At 46.5% G+C, this 26,560-nt stretch overlaps 1 protein-coding gene across 6 annotated transcripts in view; it reads left to right on the top strand.

The window, feature by feature from the left end:
- The window catches only part of ENOX2 (ecto-NOX disulfide-thiol exchanger 2), a 2,107,113-nt gene that overhangs the window by 1,400,565 nt on the left and 679,988 nt on the right, over positions 1-26,560 (top strand). For all 6 annotated transcript variants that reach the window (XM_069613111.1, XM_069613112.1, XM_069613109.1 and 3 more), the window contains one exon: positions 16,274-16,486. In XM_069613111.1, coding sequence (XP_069469212.1) covers positions 16,274-16,486 — 213 coding nt within the window. The remainder of the gene's footprint in view (positions 1-16,273; positions 16,487-26,560) is intronic.

Here is a 26,560-nt window from a genome sequence, read left to right as displayed (position 1 = left end):
AATCGACAACCCTTCTTGAGTGTCCTCCCTTTCAGGCAGGAGTCACGGGTCATCGAACGTCTGACGGAGAACAGGTCAAGCTACGACGGTGAAGTGGCCGCGTCGTTCCTAGCGGTACTTGGTGATGGGGAAGCGTAAACGTCCTGCCAGGAAGAGGCGTGCGGGGCACCTCGGTGTCGATAGTTCTGGACCGCAAAGAGTTGAAGAACTGTGGCCCAGCAAGGGCATCGAGTTGTCGGCGTCTCTGTGGTCTTTGGGTGGCGGGACACCCACCGGTGGATGTTCCTCAGCACGTCGACGGTCAGGCCTTCGCCAGCAGGATACAGCGTCGACGATGCAGACGAGAGCGTCCTTGGAGCAATTAAGTTCTTGGGCAACGGAAGCACGGCGGCTCCAGTCGACAGTGGCAGCCAACAGTCCGGGCGTTTTTCTTTGGAGTTCCGCAGCAATCCCCGTATCGGGTCGGCAGCCCGCCGAAGGTCTGTCTACTAGGGAGCTTAGGCAAAGATCAGCTGTGCACGATGGTCCCTCGTAGCTCGAGAAGAGGGAGCCTTACCAGGTCCTCTCTGGGTCGGTTCTTGAGGCACAGCAGCTTTCAGATTGCGAAGGAGAGCAACAGCAATTTTTTGTTGTCCAGCAGGGCTCAAGGTTAAGCTTCAGTTACTCGTCGTAGTGGACTTCAGCTTACAATCATGACTCCTAGCAGTGAGAGGTCCCCAGATATACTGTTGATCTCCCATTCATTCCGCTGGGTCACACTCAAGCATCCAATCATGACTACAGGCATTCATGCAGTCAGGCAGCCAATCACGCACAAAAGGTATTCAGGCCATTCACTTCTCTCCAGACACTCAAGTTATGTGTATTGGGACAAGTACCAAGCCATTCAACACTCCAAGCTGTATTCTTACCGGTTTCGGGCAGGGCTGTCTCAACCATTGTGTCAAACACCAGATACTAGACAGCCACAACATAGAATGCACATTCGTCACACACTCCATTCACCCAGGTCCCACACACAGGCGTACCCACAACATACGGTCGTTGAGAAGGCTCCAGCCAGTCTGGTCGGCACTTCCTCACACTACCATATATGGAACTTCCACCCAACAGCCAGTCAGGGGGAAGGGACAGAGGCAGGGCTTCCCGGGACTTTGGGAAGATCAAGGTAACAGGTGATGGAAGGCAAGAGGCCATGGGGGCCATTTTCCTCCATCAGGAATCTACCAATTCCAATGACAGGGCTTGGGCATCCCAAAATGGAGGACGCTCAGGGCACCAGTCATTTCAGCACGGAGCTGCCACCAGCCCTTACCCTGCTCTGTGGGTCACACACAGGTGCCCAAAAACATACACTAGGGGCACAGGGTTGTACCCCTACCCATGGGTGCCATAAGGGTATCCCACGGGTCTGTTCACCAAACCAAAAGAGAGAGCGCTGCACTGCCAGAAGTCCCACATTAACTCCTGCGCGGACAACCCAACAGAACACACGATAAAAAGCAGTGAAGGACAAGCATCACAGAGGGTTTATAGTGATATTTTCAAATTTAATAATTTCGAAGGCATTCATTTGGAAACAATGTCGAAAAAAAATGTTGAATTTTTTTTTTATTCTTTTTTTTAATGGGGGGTTCCCCCCCAACCCCCTGTTTTTTAATAACCCTTTTTTTACTAGCCAAACCCCAAAAAAAACATATAAAATAAATATTCAACATTTTTTTCCCCGACGTTAATGCATTCGAAATTGATTCAACATTTTAACTGCACACCATCAGTCATCCACCGCAGAAATGCTCTCTCAAAGTTCCAGATCCGCTCTTTATGCAGTAAATATTAACCCTGCTAGAGAAAGGTGCTATAGAACCAGTACCTGTAGCAGAGAGGAACGAGGGTTGGTACTCCCCGTACTTTCTAATTCTAATTGAGACTTGAACAAGTTCCTCAGGAAGGACAAGTTCAAGATGGTTACCCTTTCTCGGATTCTTCAGGCCCTCCAGCTTTAGGACTGGATGGTATCATTGGACCTTGAGGATGCTTACTTCCGTGTGCCAATCCATCTCGAGCACAGAAGGTCTTTGAGGTTCGCCGTTGGCAGTTCTCATTATCAGTTTCGAGTTCTGCAATTTGGGCTGACCTCTGCCCGAGCGTTTTCACCAAGTTAATGGCAGTGGTGGCATTGAGTCTGAGGACAGGGGGGATTCACGTCTACCCCTACCTGGACGATTGGTTGATCAAGGCCAGTTCCCCCGAACAGGCCCTGGAACATCGCGAGTCTACCTGTCACTCCCTTCACAGAGTGGGCTTCTCCCTCAACTTCAAGAAGTCTCAATGATACCATTACAAAGGCTCCAATTCATTGGAGCAGTCCTGGATGCATCTCTGGGAAAAGCCTAGCCACCAGAGGTGAGGGACCAAATTCGGATCTGGGATTCTCTGTCAACTATCTGAAGTCCTGCTCAACTCTGTCGCAGAACGCGCTGTTCCTAGACGCCATACCCAACACAGTGTCTTGCCTAGCGTCTTCCTCGGAAGAGAGGCTAGCAGTTATTCAAGGAAAGGTGCAACGGCTATTGTCTGCGAGGACGGCCACGGTGCGGGCCATCAAGTCATTACTGGGCATGATGTCCTGCATCTACCTCGTCTGCCTCTGTCGATTGCAGATGCAACCCCTACAAGAATTCCTGGATGCCCATTGGATACAAGTGTCCGGAAGTTTCACAGACAAGATCCCTCTCAATGAAGAGCTCCGATGAGCGATAGAGTGGTGGGGGGGTCTGCTCCCACATTGCCCAAGGCACGGGATTTCATAACCCCCATACCAGGAGACAGTCACCACGGATGCCTCCCTGGTAGGTTGGGGAGCGCACACTAGAGGCCTATGGCTGCTGGAGGAGAAGGATCTCCATATCAACATCCAGGAGCTATGGGCAGTTTTCTGGGCCATCAAGTCGTTCCTGCCGTCTCTGAAAGGCAATGTCGTGAGGATCTTCACGGACAACACCACCACCATGTTCTACATCAGGAAGCAGGGGGGCACTCGATCTCCAGCGCTCTCCAAGAAGGCCCAGGACTTGTGGCACTGGGCCATCAGACAGCGGATGTTTCTCGTCCCTCTACACCTGGCGGGAGTTAAGAACACCATTGCAGACTCCGTCAGCAGGGAAATCCACTCCTGCCATGAGTGGGAGCTTCGGCAGTATCAGGTGGACCGCCTGTTAGCTGAATGGGGCAGACCCCAGATCGATCTGTTTGCGACGGCAGCGAACTCCAAATACGAGAAGTTTGCCTGCAGGTTCCACCAGCCGTGGACTGTTTCTGTATGGGTCCCCTCCCCCCCACCCCCAATTCCCTCTCCTGCTACGAGTCATCAACACACTCACAGTGCCAATGCAAGATGATGCTCATCGCCCAGGCGTGGCTGAGGCAGGTTTGGTACCCAGACCTTCTCAGCCTGTCAGCGGCGCCTCCAGTCAAGTTGCTGGTGGTTCTGGATCTTCTCACCAGAGAGGGAAGCACAATCCTTCATCAGAACCCAGGATTGCTGAACCTGAAGGCTTTCCTACTGCAGCCTTAGAGTTTGGATGTGAGTTACCAGATGACTGACTGCAGGGAGGACCTCGCCAAGGCCAGAGCGTCATCGACCTTCAAGTGCTACAGCCATAAGTGGAAGCGTTTTGCTACGTGGTGCTGGTCAGAGAAGATTACCCCTTTTGAGGGTCACGGCTCTGCAGATCCTTCCATACTTGCCATGCTTGGCAAAGGCTGGTCTGACGCACACCGCCATCAAGGTGTGGCAGCTATCTCCAGCTACACCAGATACCCGGGAAGATCCTTGATCTGGTTCCACAGACTCATCAAAGGGTTTTCTCTAAGGACTTTTCTAATCTTTCCCGCCAGTGAAGACTCGCCTCATCAGATCCCCGTTGAGTTCCCTGCAAGGGAACTCAACGGGGATCTGATGAGGCACATGGGGGCTCCCTTCGAGCCTACGCGTCAGGCCCCACTGAAGTTTCTCTCGTGGAAGACAGCTTTCCTTGTGGGCATCACCTCTGCCAGACGTGTAGGTGAGACCCAGGCCCTATCTTGCAAGCCAATATACCTGACTTTCCACAAATAAAGGGTGGCATTGCATTCGCACCCCTCTTTCATGCCGAACGTTCCATCGGAATACCACCTCATCAAGCCTTTGGTGTTACCTGTTTTCTTCCATAAACCTTTGTCACCGGCGAAAAGGGCCTTGCACTCGCTGGATGTTGCTTGTGCCCTGAAGTTCTACGTGACACGCACAAAGAACTTTCGGATAACTTCAAGCATTCTCTCCTGATGAGCCTCCTGGAAAATGGGGGTGAAACACATGTTGAGAGATAAATGAGGATGCAAGAAAGATATGTTTATATAAAAAAAGAAATGCAAAATCAAAAACTATTGCAATCATATAAGTGTGAATAGATAATCATTTGGAATTCTACCTGGAGGAACCTATAGAAATTTTGTATATTTATACAGTTGGAAACAACCAAAATATGATCTTCAAGAGTTAACTAAACTCTTACCCAGTTGGCGCTAAAGTACAATACTTGGCAATTAAAAACATACTTTCCTAACGATGTCCATGTCACTTTTACTTGTCTTGACTCTAGATAAGGTGGCTCTTAATGTTTGTTTCGGGATTTGACAGCCAGCAAGCTCGCGATGAGGACGTGATTCCTCGGAGCTCCGCGGCCGCCAGCCATATTCCACAGACATCAAGGTGTGGCAGCTATCTCCAGCTACACCAGATACCCGGGAAGATCCTTGATCTGGTTCCACAGACTCATCAAAGGGTTTTCTCTAGGGACTTTTCTAATCTTTCCCGCCAGTGAAGACTCGAGTCCCTGCAAGGGAACTCAACGGGGATCTGATGAGGCACATGGGGGCTCCCTTCGAGCCTACGCGTCAGGCCCCACTGAAGTTTCTCTCGTGGAAGACAGCTTTCCTTGTGGGCATCACCTCTGCCAGACGTGTAGGTGAGACCCAGGCCCTATCTTGCAAGCCAATATACCTGACTTTCCACAAATAAAGGGTGGCATTGCATTCGCACCCCTCTTTCATGCCGAACGTTCCATTGGAATTCCACCTCATCAAGCCTTTGGTGTTACCTGTTTTCTTCCATAAACCTTTGTCACCGGCGAAAAGGGCCTTGCACTCGCTGGATGTTGCTTGTGCCCTGAAGTTCTACGTGACACGCACAAAGAACTTTCGGATAACTTCACAGCTGTGAACTTTGGTCCTGTGAATCATGGGAAGGCTTTGTCCAAGGCTTGCATTTCAAGGTAGTTCTCCGGCTGCATCACGCACTGTCATCGGTTTACAAACTGACTGCTACCCGGCCGTCCAAGAGCCTTCTCCACCAGAACGATCTTTGCAACGACGGCATTCCTGTCTGGTGCCCCTGCTGGACATCTGCAGGGCTGCTTCGTGGAGGTCCATGCACACCTTCACTAAATTGGGAAGGAGAAAAAGATAGACAAGCGGCTACTTTACTAGGCCTGATGACGATTGAGGTAGTGCCGGAATTTAACAAGCGCTGTGGGGTTTGGGGGGAGAGGGAGAAGGAGAAGAACAAAACAAGCAACTATCATACTAGGCCTGATGGCATTTCAGAAAGTGCTGGAGAGGGGGAGAAAAAACAAGGAGGGGGAGGGGGGGGGAACAAACGAGCTATTATCGTACTAGGTCAGATGACCTATCAGATTGAGTAAGTGCAAAGGGTAAAGGAAGGGGGAAGGGGGAAGGGGCAGGGGCGAAAAGGGGACCGGGAAAAGAAATAGGGAGAGGACTGTGAGACAGTGGGTATGGTGAAGGAGAAGAAGCAGGAGGGGGGAGGAGAAGCAAACAGACATCGCAAGCATAGCGCGGGGAGGGCCCTTAATGGCACGACACGTTTGCATGAAAACATACCCAAATTTGAAACTGGCTAGATGCATGGAAACACACCCAAATATGAATCAGGGTAGATGCATGAAAACACACCCAAATTTGAATTGCAACCAGATACAGAAGTTAGTTGTGGGTGTAAAATCACAGTGTAATCAGAAGTGCAAACATGGGGGACAAGCAAAGAAGAAAACAGTCGCAAGAGGTAAGTGGTCCAGAGAAGGGAAATGACCCAAGGTTATGAAGGTGAGATTATGGAAGTCCAGATTACTAGGTGAAGTGAGGTAGTAATTCAGGTGCCGCGGTGCAAAGAAATACCCCAGGAAGCGTTCTGGTAGTGGACAGGGAGCAGACAGGGCCTTCGTTGTAGGCCTTGGGTGAATGGGCCGGCTTCCGCCTGCAGTGATTGGCTTAACAAGCCATCAGCAACCATTCGGACGGGGGAGCAGGCCAGGCCAGGCAACAGCAACTCAGAATGGAAGAGAAAGTAAAGAAAGTCGCCATAGCCTGTAAGAATGTAATTGTATTTTCCCTTGTTCCCTCCCTTGTTTTGAAACGGTTTGCAACACATTGTGTATAGGCTCTATATAAATAAACTATCATATCATATCATGTTGAAAAGGCACTAAACAATGGGCAAAGGCTGCGAGGATCCTGACAAATGGTTGGGGAGAAGCCAGAAAGGACAACCACAGTCCAGAAAAACGAATCCTCACAATGCACTTTAAATGCTGGAGAAATTGGATGCTATTTCACAAAAAAATATCTTTTTTATTTGCCCAAGTAGATTACCGCACAACATCCGCTCACAATGCACCACCAGGCTTTAACCCATTGTGAAGAAGAGCTGCAATGCCAGCTGAGGAAGCAGGGGGAGCCTCCACATTATCCTCGCAGGTCTGCAGTGTAGTAGAAGGGAAGACTGCACGATGAAAGGGCCTTGTTGTGGCCCTTGGGTGGATCAAGAGTAAGATTCGGACACAGTGGCATCTTGAGTGTGAGTTACAGACTTTTATTTGGCATAAAAGAAAACGGGTTGGAGAAATCCGATCTGTTCCCTAATTCTAAGAGGGGCTTTCTGTGCCTCAAATAAACTAAGGAGTGTCTGTGTCAGGATGTTAAATCATAAAGCATCCGGTGTCCGAAATCCCTAAACTGACCCTTACTCGCTAAACTTAATATAATGGGCGTTTTCTGTAACTAAACACTTGTAACTTTCCCAAAGTTAGTTACATAAAGTTCTATGGTGCAGAAAAACAAAAGAATAGAGATCCACCAGGAAAGGGGTCTTCCCTTCCTCTAGATTTCATATAATGGTCCAAATGTTACTTAGCTAAAGTTCTAGTTTTATTCAAGGAAGAAATGCTCTTCCCTTGAATTTCCTTTTGTATACACACAGTTCTCGTGAATGGTTTGTTCAAGGGGGAATGCCTTTCCCTTGAACCTCCTTCAAGCACATACCACTCTCTTGTTACTGTTTTCACAATTTCAAAGAGGGCTATTGACCCATGTATGTTCTCAGTCTTTTCCCTTTACCTGGTGTACTCTCTTGTCAGGGTATTGTAACTTTATAATTTTGCTTTAGAAAGGGGTATGAATCCTCAAGATTTTCCCAGTGTTTGACAATTTGAGATAGGGATTTCAGTCCTCTGTTTCCCTTAATCTTCTCTTAACCCTGGTTTACTCACCTGCCAGGGTCTTACAACGTTCTTACTACTCGCACATTGCCTGGTTTACTATGCTGCCAAGCCTTTTCCAGCCTTCATTCACTCTCTGTTGTTGTATCCAGAAAACGATCATTTTCATTTGCTAGGTCACCAACAGTTTCCTAATGATTTTTAGTCATGCAAAAAGGTACAGTCAACAAACTACTTTAATACGTTGTAATTTTCCAGTTGTCAGCATAAGTGTATACCACTATTTTGACTGTCCAATAGTAGAAAGTAAGACAATCGTATCCCCATCTACATTATAGAAACCTTAAAGCACTATTTGGAGGAAAGGGCAATTCCCAGTTGAATAAGGAAAAAGTAAATGAAAATTTGACCTTGAAATATACCAAGCATTCTCTCCTGATGAGCCTCCTGGAAAATGGGGGTGAAACACATGTTGAGAGATAAATGAGGATGCAAGAAAGATATGTTTATATAAAAAAAGAAATGCAAAATCAAAAACTATTGCAAGCATATAAGTGTGAATAGATAATCATTTGGAATTCTACCTGGAGGAACCTATAGAAATTTTGTATATTTATACAGTTGGAAACAACCAAAATATGATCTTCAAGAGTTAACTAAACTCTTACCCAGTTGGCGCTAAAGTACAATACTTGGCAATTAAAAACATACTTTCCTAACGATGTCCATGTCACTTTTACTTGTCTTGACTCTAGATAAGGTGGCTCTTAATGTTTGTTTCGGGATTTGACAGCCAGCAAGCTCGCGATGAGGACGTGATTCCTCGGAGCTCCGCGGCCGCCAGCCATATTCCACAGATATCCCGCAAAAAGCGGAATTGCGTCAAATAAAAACACCACTCTTCAGCTCCGGAAACCTGCGGCACTATTTCAATGCAGTGCTGAGCAAAATCAGAGCGTGAAGTCAGAGATATTGACTGGCAAAGGCGACGACGTTCACCGCCGAGTTCCAAGCAAGATGGCCGGCGTGAGTGCGCGCCGCTGGGGAACGCCGAGGTCTGGAAGTGGAAAGGCGGCAGCCCCTACCCGCTGAACTACCAAGCCGCGGGAGGCCTGCGGGGGAGCCACGGGACCCAGCTGTCCCAGGACTGAGCATTGGTGTCTCGCGCACCCGACCCTTCGGACGAGCGGAGGAGGGAGGCATGCCAGATCCCTGCACAGCGGTGCAAACGGACCCACGCAGGCGATCAGAGCAGCCCCCAGCGCCGTACCAGGAATCCAACAGGCTTGTGAGATCCCGCCGCGCTGCGACCGAAGGCACCATATCAGCCGCATAAGGAGGAAGATCCCCACGGGTGCCTGTGCTAAAGGGGAGCGACAACCACCGGAGCAGCTGCAACTGGCTAGGAAGCCTGCACAACCCGCGCCCGAGCAGACACGCAATACAAAATTAGGGCAAGGCAGAGCCCCTGAGCGTCTGACACACCAACAAGACCCCCGTGTGAGCACCGGCCCTTGCCTGTCAACACAGCAACGATCCAACAACAGAGCCCTGGGACGACACCCTCGGGTGAACGGGTGCACCGGAGCAAACACATGGCAGTAAGTGCAACACAGTCTTGCTACCCCCAATGTATCCTGAAAAAAAGTATGCCTGTTCAAAGAGCCGGCAAGCATAGGGTGTAATAACTGGGGATACAACAGCGGACCACGCTCTGCCCCACAACGGACCAAATACTGGAAATTCACAAGCATAAAAGCACAAACTTCAAAATGGGCAAAGAGAAGGCCAGAAAAACAGGCACACGGAGCACAATGGAACAATTCATGACATCCACCTCCACTCCCCCAGCAGAACAAAATAAAGCTGGTGATACACGGGACGCTTAGGATGACATATCCCTCAGAGATGTGATGAATGCCATCTCAATCTCACGGACCTCCATGGAAGTGAAAATGGACAGTATTAGCACAGAAGTGTCCCTTCTGCGTCGTGACCTACAGAAACTGTCATCCTGCACGAGAGATGCCGAAACTCGAATATCCGTAGCAGAGGATGAGCTACGGGGTCTGGGACAACAGATGAACAACGTTTTGCAACGCATTAAATCACTGGAGGAGCAAGTGGAAGAGGGAGAGGGATGCTCGAGAAGAAACAACATCCGGATCCTTGGCCTCCCTGAGAAGACAGAAGGCCCAAGCATGGAGCTCTTCCTAGAACAATGGCTCGCTGACTTATTCGCGGCAAAAGCCCTGTCAAAATTCTTCTCTGTTGAGCATGCTCACCAGGTATGGACTGGCAGACCGATCCTTGGCGCACAACCAAGGACGATAATGTCTAAGATCCTGAATTATAGAGACCGAGACGCAGTGCTCCAAATGGCCAGAATAAAGGGCTCCATAACGTACAACGGCTGCAGAATTGCCTTTTTTCCTGACTTCACCAAAGAGGTACAAAAGGCAAGACAGAAACACCTACAGATGCTGAAGGTGAAATAAGACCTACTATTCCCGGCGCAACTGAAGATATATCTCGATGGCACGACTGTGCACGTCACTGATCCAAAAGAAGCATGGAACTGGGCAGAAAACCACCTGGAAGGCGACTGGGGCCCATGGAGAAGGCAAGACAACCGAAGGAACAGACCCCGCCCAGACAGACCACCAGACGAAAGACCGCAGCAACAAGCGGGAGCAGTGCCACAAATGGAAGCTTAACAAGTGTGAACAACGAACGGACAGACAGGCATGTACATTCACTGCATGTAAGCAACTACTATTCAGCCTTATGACACTACCAATATGAAACTAAACAATTCAGCATGAAAGATGGCTGGCGGCCCGTGATGTGTAGCCAAAATACCCCCCTTAGTTACAGTTATAGTATCCGTTAATGGTGTACCGACCATACCACAGGCCGGGAAACTGACTTGACGAGAGTTAATGCATGAGTGTTGAAGTTTAGTATTTTCTAAGTTTGTAATGGGGCGAGAGATGCTTCAGTTGGGGATGGAGTATAGGGAGGAGGGAGTTGGGAATACGTTTTTTACTCAATGGTTTGTGTGCAAAGGTACGGTGATCATATTAAACATAAGTGAGACGACAATACAAGTGTTAGCACTCGCAGAACAGACACCTCCTGTAGAGCACACGCATGAACCCCAAAATCCAGATACCCAATGCCACTGCCAACTGCGATAACTAACAAGCGCTTGACAATTATGACATGGAATGTTAACGGGCTAGGGTCTGGCATTAAGAGACACCTGGTGACACAATACATAAATAGGCACTCACCGGATATAGTACTCATAACAGAAACACACCTAGCCGGGACGGTATACAATCTTTTTAAAAGATCCAATTATCGCACTGCGATGCATGCAGGCTTCTCCATGGGAGCTAGAGGGATGCTGATCCTAATTCACAAGAGGCTACCACTAATGATATTGAAGGTGACTCATGACACTGGGGGAAGATATATATACACATAAACGCTACATTATGGAACCAGGCACTTGCGATCATGGCAGTATACGCCCCGCCGGCACTCCTATCTACGCTACTGGCAGAAATTGCACCCACCCTCGCCGCAAATACAGCTGATATCTGGGTAGTAGGTGTTCACTTCAATGAGTTCATGGATAACACACTGTATCGCACACACATAAGGGGGTGGAATCCAACTACTAACACTAAGCTAGCTACCTTTGCCTCCGCACTAGGCTTGAGAGACGTGTGGCGAAACCCTGCACAGGGATACACGCGAATACTCCTTCCACTCATGCGTGCATGCCTCACTATCTAGAATAGACTACTTCTTCCTACCAGCTCAGAATATCCATAAGGCACATAGCACGTCCCTACTCCTGCGTGGCATCTCCGATCATTCCCCTTTGTTGATAGTACTCGAAACAAAAAGGCCACGTCCCCCGCCCGCCTGGCGACTCAACAATTATTACCTGGGGTTCCCAGACCTGCTGGAGCAGATAAGCAGCACTACATCTACCTATTTTTAGCTGAATACAGTTTCCTGGAACACTATGTGAAGGTTACAAGCCGGTACCGAGAGGAGAAATCCTCGCATGGACAGCTGCACACAAAAAGGCACACCGGAAGGAGGTTGTAGACGCTGAAAAAGAGGTGGCACACAGGGAAACACAGCACATAGAAAATAACACACCTGAGACAAATAGAGATTTGATACTGGCACAATCTATCACTAGATTGTGCCAAAAAGGCACACAGAGCCATGAGAGCACGACTGTATGAAACGGGGGAGAAAGCAGGGAAATTATTAGCCTGGTTGGAAAGGCGTGATGAGGGGCATCAGCAAATCAGAAGCATTAAAGATGTAAACGCAGAGCTAGTCTCCACTGACAGTGCAATCGCAGAATGCTTTGCGACATGCTATGAAGAGCTCTATAGCTCCCTGAATACCCCAATAGAGGACATGGCACTAGACAAGGTCGATCTCCCCTCAAGTAGACACACTGGAAAGTAATATCACGGATAAGGAAATATCGGCAGCCATCTCCCAACTCCAATCACTGGCGCTATTGGCTACTGATTTTGAGAGGCCTTCGAGACTGTTCACTGGGAGGCACTATGGGTAATCATGAGGAAAATGGGTTTGGGGAACAATTCATAAAATGGGTCCGGCTCCTGTACAATGCCTCCATAGCAGTGAGAGTAAACGGCTGGCTCTCCCGCAATATACAACTGGGAAAAGGTACCAGACAAGGTTGCCCACTATCAGCCATGCTATTCATGCTGATCGTTGAGCCCCTGGCTATAATCCTAAGGAATACATCGACGTGGTCCGGTTTCCGATGGAACCCAACATGGGAAGACAGGGTCTCTCTCTCTGCCGATGACCTACTGATTTACCTGAGTAATCCGGCAGTCTCCTGTCCAATAGTCACACAAATACTGATAAAATATGGTACCATCACTGGCTTGAGAGTGAACTAGAGTAAATAGACACTCTTCCCGATTAAAGCAATAGACTGTATACCTCCCGAGGGCTCCCCGTACAAAGTCGAGACAGAACAATTCCAATACCTGGGCATCCTGATCTCGAACAGACTGGGAGACTATGCGACCCATAACTTACACCCAATTGTGAAACCCTTCACACAAGACGTAGGCAACTGGGTGACATTACCACTGACCCTACTAGGAAGAGCGGCACTCTTCAAAATGCTGGCTCTGCCTCGTTTTTTTATATATACTACAAAATGCCCCTCTACACATTCCCACAGCTGAATTTCACAAAGTAGACAAGACACTATGGAAACTATTGTGGGGCTGGGGGGTGGGACACCTAAGGATAGCATTGAGCACCCTTCAACACTCAGTGTGGGAGGGAGGGATCGGGCTCCCACATATTCAAACGTACTACTGGGCGAGCCAGATGGCAACTGTAAACGACATACTACATGGTAACCCAGAACTACCACACATATGAGCAGAAAAAGCGGCAAGGCATGGCATACCCCCAATTGAGAGCTTTTATAACATTGTGGGCCGCCCCTTCCTCCGCACGATAACCGCCCACACAGACCAAATCTGGATGGAAATACACAGACACATTGGCTGGAGAAACAAAATCACCCCCATACAACCCTTCTGGAACAACACCATCCTCCCGGAGCTATACAAACTACCTAATTGGCCAAATTGGGAAACAGCAGGAATAGTAACAATCCAACAAGTGTTTAAAGATGGCAAAATCATACCCTTTGCTGAATTATCGGCCACTCTTAGTCTCCCACCTACTGAACACTACCACCACACACATCTGTCCCACGCACTCACCAAACATATGACAAACCTCGCTGATCTACCAGAATGCACACCGATAGAGAGGAACATCGTCTTAGATAGCGTGAATACTAAAACTACATCTGTCATGTATAATGCAATCTCTTCCTTTGCTACAAAAGAGTTGTGTAGCCCAAAGGCAAAATGGGAGAAGGATGTGGGCCCGTTGTTACCTGAGGAATGGCCATCAACCATAATGTACCGCAGAGAGACGGCAATATCGGCCAGAATCACGCTTATACAATTGAAAGTATTACACAGAATATACTATTCCTGAGTAGCACTGTATCGCTGGGGCAAAATCACAGATGCCAAATGCCTATGTTGTAAACGGGAAGAGGGTACCTTTTACCACATCTTGTGGCAATCCGCACGGATACAGCACTTCTAGCAAAAATGCTGTGACAGGTTGTCAAGGGTTATGGGCCGGCCAATCCCAAACAAACCAAAACTCCTACTACTGGGAATTGAAGCAGAGGGAGAAATGACCCGATTTGAAAAACTCTTGCTCTCAACGACCACAGGGCTCGCAAAGAGGAATATCGCACAATTATGGGACTTGGAGATCACCCCTCAATATGACCAATGGGTAGCAGATGTGGACGCCTGTATAGTAATGAAGTGTCGAATCTACAAAGCTAGTGGCTGCCCTGGGAAAGCCGGCAAAATATGGCAGAAGTGGGAACAAACAATGTAATAAACAAGCAAAGAACTGTGGGACCCTGATACGCAATAATCACATAATATGTAGAACTGATCCAACTGTAGACCTTTTATGCTATGTGCTATTGCGCTGTTGTGTTTTAGCCAAGCAAGGGGAATGATTGCAGTATCTTAGTTGTAAGTATGTAAGTTTTCTTTGAATATTGTATGCTTTTGTTTTGAAGTAACAAAATACAATAAAATGTGTTATTAAAAAGTTTCACTGTCCTTCCTTGAACTCTTAACAATATACATATTGGTATCCGCTATACAGTCCTTGCTTGGACTCGTAACAATGTTCGTATTGGTACCAACTATTTCACTTCTGTCTCTTGTGCTCTCAAGCACTGTATCGTACGCTGCATTCACCCCGAAGCACCAGGGTAACCCGTTCATTCTCCCCGGACTTACCGGTCTTCTGTGGCTGCTTCGGTGTCCTTTGCATTTTACCCACAGCTTTGCTCCCGCTCGCTAACATAGAGTCCTGTGAGCCGCTCTGCTTCTGCTTTCCTTCTGTCGGCATGCAGCAGCTCCAGCTGCCGTTGACGTAGACCAGGGCTTCTTCTTGAACCCCGCCCCAGTAATGACAAGATGCAACTTCCAGTTTGCAGAGGCTGGAAATCACTCAGTGATATACAATTAGACACAGTTCAAATTAAACGGCAGGTAAGAGAACAAGAAATGTTTTGTTTGTCGTTTAGGATTGTAACCCGTTTTCTTTGTTACAACCATATTGCATTTTTAAATGTGTCTGTTTACTATTGAAGTTTCTGATAACACTTTGACAATTATGCATTCCCTCCCTTGTAGCATTTTGTGGCATTCTTGGCAACCATGGTAAATGTTTTTTAGTTTTCCTTCATGCATTTAGCTTGTGAGTAAAACAATGAATGCATCTTTATATCATTTGTCAGTGAGGCATCTTTATATCATTTGTCAGTGAGGTTTTGAAGAGGTAATGTTTAGCAATACTTCAAATTCATTGTTTTTTACAGTGGTTAATGACCTTTTATTTATTTATTTTGGCATTTGTAAAGCGCACCTAAACCTGAGGCATCTAGGCGCTGATAATCTTACATACATGTTCGTGGCATATCCATAAACAGTTGAAGTTACATTTCGTGGTACAACAGATGAGAGTACTTGCATATGACGGTATAACTAGGCAATAAAGGAGGGTGAGGTGCCTTTACAATTCGAGGTGCTGAGGTTGGTATTGTGACCATATAGGGTGTCAATAAGCAGTACAGGCAGGCTATATGGATAAAGCACAGTGGTGTGGTGTGGTGCGGCAAAAGATATTGTGAGCTCATAGGCAGTTGTAGTTAATTATGTTGCTCTAGCGTAAATAGTCTGGTTTTCAGACTTTTGCGAAAGGTCCAGAATGATGATTCAGATCTTAGTAAGGCTGGTAATGTGTTCCAGTGTTTAGCAGCTAACACTGGGAAGCAGTTACCTCCTGCTTTTTGTTGTTTGTATTTGGGTATGGTGACTAAGTGTGTGTTGGCAGCACGCGTGGGTCTGTTCGATATGTTCATTACACATTTGTTAGATAGGTATTTGGGGGCTGTTTGCGAGATGCATTTGTGTGTCAGAGAAAGGGTTTTGAAAAGGATGTAGAGATGTATGATAGTGGTAAGCAGGTGGTGTGCACAAAGCAAAGGAACCAATCCAAAGAGCTCCCTCATTTTGATAGGTAGCGCAGACATCATCACAAAACCAGAATCCAAAACAATAGCATGCCATCTAATTGCACCACAAGTGCAACTTGACACCAAGATTCAAAACGGTCAAGACTTTTACCATTGAAAGCAACTCTGGGTGTGTTCTTGACATGCCTCATGCCAGAGGTAAAGAAGCAATGTCTTGATATATGCCTTACTCTGAAGCTAAATGTGGGAAAACCTTTTTTTCTACTTCACCATGACCATATAAATCAACCTTCTTTCTCGATAAATTCTTCTTCCTGATTGTGGCAAAGCATTTTAAAAGGTATACATACTGCTTTGTATTGTTACAGCCACACTGAGGAAGTTGGTTGAAGAGTGAGCTAAGGCTTGCAGATTTACCATGTGATGTCATTTGTGAATATAGACCTATTGTTTCATGTCTAAGAGAAGCAGGGGAGATGCTCCAAAAGTTTTAAAAAGTTAAATAACCTGTTCATCTAATATTTATCTTTCTGTTCAGATGATTCAAAATTTCGTGAAGCAATACAGACTTTGTTGACATGGATCGAGCGAGGTGAAGTGAACCGGCGAACTGCCAACAATTTCTACTCCATGATTCAGTCTGCTAACAGCCACATCCGCAGGTTGATGAGTGAGAAGGCAGGGCACGAGAAGGAGCTGGAAGAGGCCAGGGAGAAGTTCAAGAATGCACTCTCAGGGATTCTAGTGCAATGTGAGTAACAATCTTTGCTGCTAAATACTATAGCAGTGTGGCACATTGTCAATTGAATGTGACAAGGATGTTTTCAAATTAAAAGTGGAAAACGCAGTTCTATAGTGATCCGGTGCAAGTTACCACTGACATGTGTATGTTGTCTGTGCTTCGGGTACATCCAGTATAACATTGGTATGTGGCAATGCACCTGTGTTTGTTGTAACTTGCCAATTACTTACACAGAAAAAGTGTGTAATTATCTTCTTTCTTTCCCAGTTTCTAAATGAGATTTCAGTGATTTGTAATTTTACTTCACTTCCCAACTGCTAGAGGTTTCTTGTATTCCCTTCCCCAAAATGTGTAGGAAACATGCACATACTCAGTCTGTTAGTGAAAAGTAATCCCGTATATATTATCTGGGAAACATTGTCTATTTTGTTAATTATCTGCATGGTGCTGGTACAATAATGTCACTGTTAAGGATCTTAATATTTGAATGATATAAAGGTTAGACTGTGCTTTAGGTTCATTCTTCATTGTATTTGAACAAGCCCAGAGAATATTAAAGTTGGAGATCCTGAAAATGTAACTGTTGGAGGATGTAATACACTGATTGAGTTTTTCACTTTAATTGAAAGTTTAATATAAAGACACAGTCAACATGTAACTCAGCCACCAGATTTAATACTAGTTACCACATTTGCTGCATAGCTGAGCAGTGAGTCTAAAGATTAAATAGCCATGTGATACAAATTATCCAGCTCCAGCTTAGGAGTCGCCAAATGTTTTGGACTGCAACTTCCATCAGCCACAGCCATTACAGTCTAGGGTGAGAGATCATTTGCTTCCTCCCATGCTGTACACATTCCAGTGATAAATCGAGACTTTGTATAAAGTGTAACTCTGAACCATTTTGTTGGAAAAAATGTTAGGCTTTCATCTAAAGAAATCTAGTAAAGGTCGGTCCTTCATTGGGTTCTTAAATTGTGTACTGTGTAATGCAAGTTGAAGGTAAGTTAGAAAGAGCCCGTAACCTGACGGAATATCCATCATTCAGGTAGGAAACTACCAACATGCAACCAGCATCTTTTTGGTAAGTGTTATTTTAATAGTCAGGTGAAGGCACTTTCCCTATCAGAACGGGTGTGAAACACATTCCCAATAATAATTAATTAAGTAAGTTACAGCAATGCTGAGTAATATCAAAAGTGCATTTTGCTGGTATAACACTGAGTGCAGTCTCATATTTCTGTTCTACTGTGTTTAGTTTAATGCTGTTTGGGGTGAATTATTGGTAAAGGAGCACATGGTAGCTTGTGATCCATCACGGACTGTCACCTAGGTCAGTAAATCACTATGGTTCTTTGCCTCAGGTATTTTGTTTGCCTTCTTCCTTTTGCCCCCACTTTGCACTTTCATTTACTTTTGGCATCTAGCTCCTCACCCAGTCCTTTGCTCCTCAACTGGTTCACCTTTCTTCTCTCCTCACTTGTTACTTCCTGCCCTCTCCCCATGTCTCAAAGTCTGCTTCATTGTTTGGCTATTATCGCTGAGAAATGCCATCTTAACTCTTATCTGCACTGTCTGCTTTGTCATGTCCACATTTAGGATTTTATCCAATTACATTGTACTGCAGTTAACATTTTGAATTAGTCTCTAAATTCTGGGCTTCATGTCTCCGTCTCTCCTCTGTGCAACAAATATGGTATTATCATTTTTAATCTTTTGTTGATGCCATGGCTGACTACCAATAAAGTAAACTCTAGTACATGTTGCTGCCACACACTTGTATAGTTTTCAAAGAGATATTAATCACCAACATCCATTTTGTATCTCTATTTCTGACCCCATAGCGTTACACCTGTTACTTGTATTTTCCTGAAAATCAATAAAAAAATTGACGGAATCACTCGTGCTATCCTATGCGGTACTCTGTGTGAATGTCCACTTTCTCATCCTTTTGCCTGCTCTGATACATCCTTGCACTTAACCAAAAATCAGTCCGCCACAGGTTTACAATCGTTAATATGGCAGAACTAGTAGCCATCTATGGAAATGTTATTCTCCTTGGTCCCTGAAGAAGTTCAAGCCAGTAGACATTAAACATAGTGTGGTACATATCTAGAGCTTTTAGTCTTTGTCCAATAAAGAAAAAAATCACTGCACCTGGTTAATAAAATAAACAGATTGGTTAACAAAAAACAAATGGAAAGACTTGCTAAACGATCATTTGTTCTCTAAAACAAAATAACAAGTTACAAATAAGCTTATGATATAGACTTGCTAATAGTAGATGTACAGTATTTCAGAGAGGTGGGTGGGCTCCGTCTCTGTCATTAGAGTATCATGCAAATGTCGTATTACAAGACATTTATTTTTATCAACACTAGTGCTCAAGCACTAAAAATAAACGCGTGAAGACGTAAATATTATTTCACACTACCCAGATATTCACATTTTACTCAAATGGCAGTATTCCAATTCCCATGTGATATTTGAGATACATATTGACCTCAGCAGCCATGTGACATACACTCCTACGAGAGTATTGATTATTGCATGTGTGAGGCTGTCTAGTCGCCCCACTGTACACCCACTTGTGTTCTTGTTTTTCCCTAAAGTCTGCCTCTGTATTGAAGCGGTGGTGGGGACCAAATGACAGATAGAAGCACATGTGATTGGTTGTATAATTTGTGAATATAACACCCACTAAAGCATTATTTTGTTCAGCAATTTGACATAATGTCTGTGTGTGAGCACAGAACAAATGATGGACTTCAATGGGCACCTATGCACAGTCTTAATCTCTTGTGCAGCATGGTTTTGAGTTTCACAGTGAGTAATGTGCAACACTGAACAGAAGCTGGGTATTCACAGCAGTTACTGAGACCGCAAGGTCAGTCAGTACAACCTTAGTGGGTGTCGGTTATCATGAAGACACAATAGTAAGAAGAAATATAACAAAGATGTGTAAATAACACATGTAAATAAAAAGAATATTCAGCATTTCAAATAATAACCTGCATTCCTTGCGTACTTGTCACTAATCTGGCAGGTCCCCCACCTATTTTCATTTTGGCCACAATTACCGGGTCGGACAACTTATTGCTCAGCACTGCATTGTTGCATTAAATGAAAAATGGGCATTCTGCCTCTTGGTTTCTCTAATCTGGAGCTATCTCCCAAGTCCCATGTAAAACTAACAGGCCTATCCTTATATCACTGCTCTACTTCGGCCCAACCATGCTATTTTTGGAACAAATTCATAACTGAAATACACTTTTCTTTGCAATTATCTGTTTTCGATGGTATTCCTAGGTTAACGTCTGCAGACCAAGACCATTCTCAATTAATTAGGAGTCTCCTTTTATAAACAACAACACTTTCATGTTCCCTTCTTAAATGGGACAATCCTTGTTTTGTTTTGATCACCAAATAATTCAACTTGCAACACTTTTCAAGCAGTATCATCTACATTTGGAGGCTAACGCCTCTGTGCACAGTTGGTTGTGCTTCATGCATTAACACGTTTTGTTGAGTTACCTGTTATTTTTGTAGATGCAACTTTAGAAGAAAAGGATGGAAGGTCATACAAATATAATCAAATCTGTAATGGGTAATTTCACATGCCCATTTAAAACCATTTAGAGTGTATATCCTACATGTATGCCGTTCCTCTGAAGCCAGCTTTTTTTGACACTAGGTCTGCTCATAAAACATCTGCACCAAATTCAGTAGAGTTGGTGCATTCTTATTCACGTAAGCTTCCTCCAAAGGGTTCGCCGTTCAACACGATTTAAAGATCAGACTATCAATAAAGCTACACTTTATGGAATGGCAATACCTTATGCTATCTGGACTAAATATTGTAAGGAATAACAGCGGTTCAGAGTGGGCATGTCTGCTCTGAAACCTATCTGATTTATAGGCAGTGGCTCTGCCAATTGGGACCAATGCTCAAATAAAATGTTGCCATAGGTTTTGCATGCGTTGTGCCAGAGGTAAATCGCACACAATGAAACGGGTTTGTTGTATGAAACATTCATACATTTTGTCCCACTATAAGACCGTAACAAGATGTTAGATCTTCCCTATACCTTCCACTTCTTAAAACAGTGCTCTAGAAAACTTGTGGGTCGGTAACATTTGTACCTCAATCATTTGATTTAAATGCGTTTTTGACAGCGGTTTAAGAAAATGCTACTTTGAATGACATAAGACTGGAAATACCATTTCTGTTCTCGGATATTTTATGGTACAGTCGAGAATACAAGCTTAGAGCGAATCTTACTAATTGACACTAAATAGAAACCTTGTGCAGTAACTGTATTATGAGCTCTTTAAAACTGGTTATTCTTAATAATCTTTTCCGCTTCTTTGTCTTACCTCTTTTGATTATGCGATTCTTTCTAAATCTCACCACTACTATATTCTACCACCATCAACCAACCCACTTCTTCTGAATATTTTCTTAAGAAATATATTTTATTTTGAAATGAAGACATCATTTTTGTGGGGGATGCCTACTCGTTATGCTATCATGTATTCATTGTGTAACAAACTGTGCACTCTTCTTGTCTCTGCTGTTTCCCCTGCGGGGCTTTAGAATTCAACAGATTCTGGTTCCTTCAAACCACATTGTCATGTAGGCCACTTTTAAACCCCTTCTGCAAACCCTGAGCGGATGTCTTCTGGTCAAAGCTAACTTTTCCGGGCCTAAATAATTCCATGTTACTTTAACATCCTACCCCTTTCCTTTGCACTCCTGGGTGATCCTCCATATGGATAGAACTGGAGCAATTTGCACTGCAAAATAACTTCTGCCATTACATTTTTGTGTGGTGTTTTTGGATTTCTACCGTGCTTTTTCATTTTTTCTTCTCGCTTCAGTCCCTGGTACCTCCACCTTTGTTAGTTGTTTGTCGGTGGTGACTGGTTTCTCATGGTGTACGTTGTACAGGGTATCCTTCCTGGCCCTGAATTCCCATGCCCCGACCTTGAGGGCCTGGGCCCGACCACCAATGAGATGCATGCAGGTCATATCACATGCTCTCTTCAGCAGCATTAAAAAACCGTCTTCAGCACTGGAGGTATTTGTCTTCTAGCTGTCTCCCTGCGCACATCAAGGAATTTGTATGGAAGGTGACCAAGGTGACCAAGGACAAGGTGAATATTCCTCTTTTTCTCAGACGCCTCCATCGCTCAATCCTCATCCAAGGGACATGTCCATGGACATTCTCTCGACTCTCCAAGTCCTGGTGATGGAGATTCAACATAGGTTGCCACCAGCACCGGCAAGCGTCATCCAACGCCTCCACCACCACATCAGGACCTGACTTTTCCAGCAGAACTGTACATGAACACTGGTACAGAGATGGCCACGGGAACCTTCGAAGACAAGGACTTTGTCCCGACGGACGATGAATCACCACATTTGGATGCTCCTCATAGAGTTTCTCCACCAGATGAGGTGGGATTGTTCCACTCCATGATCTCCAGGGCCTCTGAGCTGTCCCAGCTGCCACCCGAGGAAACAAAGGAGGGTTTCTTGTATCAGCGGCAAGAATCCAAGTCGAAGACTATCATGGCAGTACCCTTTAAGGATGTCATTTGGGACGAAGGCCTGGCCCTCATGAAGAACCCATGCACGGCTCCAGCCAAGCATGACAGGTTGGAGAAGAACAACAGGGTACTGGACACCGTGCCCAAGTGCCTGTGGTCTCAATGTCTCCGTACTCTGTAGTGTCAGTTGCTGCAAGGAAACTTTAGGGTAACCCAGCCTCATCGTCATCAGTCCCTCCCTCTACCCCCCCCCCCCGACAGCAAGGGAAAGAAGATGGACGCTATAGGCAAGAAGATAATTTACACGGCAGCATCCACAATCAAGGCAGCCAATGCCCTGGCTATCTTGTCCCGGAAGCTGTGGTACAAGCTGGGCCCAATCCTGGAGTTCCTCCCCCACAACAAGAAAATGGAAGCTCTCGCCATCTTTCAGGAAGGGGAACTGGCGTCGGGCCATGCCATCTCAGTGGCAGAGGACATCCCGATACAGGTTTCTGGCAGATGGGGAACAGAGTCTGCCTTCGTCGGCAGGGATAGTTGAAGGCCACTAGCTTTCGTCAGGACTCTCATGCGAAGGTGCTGGACATGCCTTTTGACTGCGAGAATCTGTTTGGGAAGGTGGTTGAGTCCCTCCAAGCCATAAAAACAGATACGGAGATGGCACATTCCCTGGGCACCCTTTCCGCAGCATCACTTGTCTTCTTTTCGCTCCTCAAGGGGGAAAGTGGAACAGATCATCCAAACGGCTCTCCACATCTTACACGCAACCTCCCTGATACTGCACGCAGGAGGCCTACAAGTGCCGCTCCTAGGCCTATGGTAGCAGAGGCCAGCATCATCTGCAGGGCAGGGCCCCGGCGCCCAGGCAGGCCTGAACCAGCCAAAACAACGGGCCACCATTCTTGCACCCCAGTGGGAAGCCAGCTGTTGAGGTTCGTCAGCGAGTGGAAGAAGATTACCACCGATAGATGGGTGCTGGTTGCTCTTGCCTAGGGGCCCACCTTGGAGTTCCAATGCAGGCACCCTTGTATTCCACCTGCTACCCGACAGGAGCCGCACATTCCTCAACTCCTGGCGGAAGTGCAGGCCATGTTACAGAAAGGGATGATAGAGCATGTTCCCCAATGACCCTGGCGCTCTAGAGTCTATTCCAGATACTTTCTGGCAAAAAAGACGACGGAGGGGGGGTTGAAGACCCATCTTGGACCTACGCCACTTGAACAAGTGCCTGACCCAAACATTCAGGATGGTTATGTTGCAGCATGTGCTCGGCCAACTGGAAGAAGGGGATCTCTTGACGTAGTTGGACCTGGAGGACACTTACTTCCATGTACTCATTCACATGAAACATCGAAAGTTCCTGCGGTTCATGGTACAAGGCCAGCACTACCAGTTCAATGCCCTGCCATTCGGCTTGAAATCAGCCCCAATGGTCTTTACAAAATGCCTGGCCCCAGTCTGCAATTGCAGGGCATACACATATACCCATACCTGGACGATTGGCAGAAATGGACTGTCCGACTACTGACGAGGCTGGGTTTCTCTGTGAAGTATTCAAAGTCCTGCTTGACGCCATCGCAGAACGCACTGTTCCCCAGAGCAAGACTCAACACAGTGTCTTGTCTGCCATGCCCATTGGAGGAGAGGCTAGCAGCAATTCAAGGGAAGGTGCAACGACTGTCGTCGACGAAGACGGCCATGATATGACCCATCAAGTCGCTGCTGGACATGATGTTGTCCTGCATTTACCTCGTCCGTCTCTGCAGATTGCAGATGCGACCCATCTCTTGGAATTCTTGAATGCACATTGGATACAAGTGTCCGGAAGTTTTGCGTACAAGATCCCTCTTAACGAGGAGTTCCGGCGGGCTATAGAGTGGTCGGGGTTGCGCTCCCACATCACACAGGGAACAGGATTTCAAACCCTACCATACAGGAGACGGTCACCACGGACACCTCTCTGGAAGGGGGGCTCACCCCTGTTGTCTACATGCCAGAGGTCTGTGGATTCCAGAGGAGAAGGATCTGCACATCAGCATTTTGGAGCTACGGGCAGTGTTCTGGGCCCTCGAGTCTTTCCTACCGTATCTGAAGGGCATGGTTCTACATCAGGAAGCAAGGGGGCACTCTGTCCACAGCGTTCTCCAAGGAAGCTCAGGACCTGTGGCACTGGGCCATTAGACAGGCTATGTTACTCTTCCCTCTCCACCTGGCAGGTGTCAAGATCACCATCGCAGACTCACTCACCAGGGAACTGCGCTTCTGCCATGAGTCAGAACTTCATTAGGACTGCGTGTTCATCAAATGGGGCAGTCCCCCGATCGATCTTTTTGCCACGGCAGCAAACTCAAAATGCTAGCAGTTTGCCAGCAGATTTCATCAGCTTGTTCTCCTTCCTGTGGGAAGGCCTGTTTCTGTATACTTTACCCCGTTTCCTCTCCTGCTAAGTGTCATCAACACACTCGGACAATGTTGATCTAAGATGATACTAATCGCCTCCATCGAGTTGCCGGTACTTCGGGGATCTGCTCACCAGAGAGGGAGGCGCAATCCTTCATCACAACCTGGGATCACTGGACCTGAAGGCATGGCTCCTGCAGCCTTAGAGTTTGGGGGTTATGAACTGCCAGCAGTCTGCAAGGAAGTCCTTGCCAAGGCCAGGGTGTTGTTGACTCTAAAGTGCTACAGCCATAAGTGGAAGCGTTTTGCTATGTGATGTCAGTCACAGTAGATTACCCCTCTGAGGGTCACGGCTCCACAGATCCTACCATACTTGCTGTCTTTGGCAAGAGCTGGACTGGCTCACGCATCCATCAAGGTACACCTGGTGGCCATCTCCCACTACACCAGGTCTCTGGCAAGATCCTTGCTGTGGTCCCACAGACTCAAGGGACTTTTCCACTCTTTCCCGCCGGTGAAGGCTCCCGCCCCAGCATGGTAACTCAACGTAGTTCTAACAAGGCTCATGAGTGCACCTTTTGAACCTATACATCAAGCCCCACTCAAGTTTCTCTCGTGAAAAACGGCTTTCCTTATGGTCGTCACTTCTGCCAGACGTGTGTGAGATCCAGGCCCTATCCTGCAAGCAACCGTATCAGACTTTCCACAAATCAAGGGTGGGTCTGCGTACGCACCCCTCTTTCATGCCAAAGGTTCCGTCGGAATTCCACCTCAACAAGCATTTGGTTTTGCCCATTTTCTTCCTGAAACCGTTGTCGCTGGCAGAGAGGGCCTTGCATTCGCTGGACATTGCTCGTGCTCTGAAGTTCTACGTGGCACACACAGAGTTTTCGGAAGACTTCTCAATTGCTTGTGTACTTTGGACCTGAACCATGGGAAGGCCTTGTCCAAGGCTTCCATCTCAAGATGGCTCTCCGGCTGCATCATGCACTGTCATCGGCTGGCAATCTAGCCGCTGCCTGGCTGTCCAAGAGCCCATTCCACCAGAGCGATCGCTGCAACGACAGCGTTTCTTTCTGGTGTGCCCCTGCTCCACTTCTGCAGGGCTGCAAAGTGGAGGTCCGCGCACACCTTCATGAAATTCTACTGGTTCAACAGGGATTCCAGGGAGGAGTCCAGAGTCAGCCAAGCAGTGCTACGCAACATGTTTGCTTGAGGTGAGTCTGTTCCAGGTATAAGTGTTAATTGCTTCTGTTGAGCCTTGCCCCCTCCCCTGGTTGTGTAATGTAGACTCTGTGTCTTTGTTGTTCATGAGCATGTGAATCCATGCCATACCCCATGCTGGAGAAGGTTTAAGTTACTTACCTGTAACTATTGTTCTCCGGCATGGGTCTGGCATGGAGTCACATGCAAACCCTCCCTTTTCGGCCCCTCTGCGGCTCTTCTTGGTCATACTGCCACCTTACATGCAAACCAAATCTGAAGATGGCTACCAGGGGAGGGGCTTAGGGAGAGGACTTTCATTGGATGGGGGCAGTATGACCCAGAGGACAGTGATTGGTTTTGAGGAGAAATACAGTACAGTTTTAAAGTAAAACTGGTTTTTCTTTTACTGAGGATTCCCAGCCTGACGATGGGGAATATTCATGAGCATGTAAATCCATGCCATGCATAAGAACACTAGGTACAGGTAAGTAACTTAAACCATGTCTGATTTAATGGATGTCAGTTTCCATCGCAATAAAAGCTGAGTGATTGAGTCATCAGTCCTGGCTGACGCCATCTGGCCTTAGCCGAGAGGTGCGATTGAAAATCTTGGGATTTTATTTCCTATGCTATACAGCTATTTGGGAAGAGAGATTGGATGATGCCTTTACGAGACTGAGACATAAAACCTGGCCACTGCCTTTCATGTGCTCATCAGCATCTTTATCGAGGGGTTGGGATGTCCCTCAACTTGCTCCTTTCAATGGGATCCGTACTACAGGCATCCTGGGCAAGATTTTGTCATCAATCTTTGAAGGGGCCGAGGTCCTGTCAGTTCTCCCATATGATTCATAGAGGATGGATTGTGGGCAAATGGTCTCACCCCCATCCTTCGAAGTAGACCTGACTTTTCACCAGCCCCTC

Source organism: Ambystoma mexicanum, chromosome 5p (genome assembly GCF_040938575.1).
Source record: "Ambystoma mexicanum isolate Mex_15411 chromosome 5p, UKY_AmexF1_1, whole genome shotgun sequence".
Taxonomy (NCBI): domain Eukaryota; kingdom Metazoa; phylum Chordata; class Amphibia; order Caudata; family Ambystomatidae; genus Ambystoma; species Ambystoma mexicanum.
This window is presented reverse-complemented; position numbering and strand designations above follow the sequence as displayed.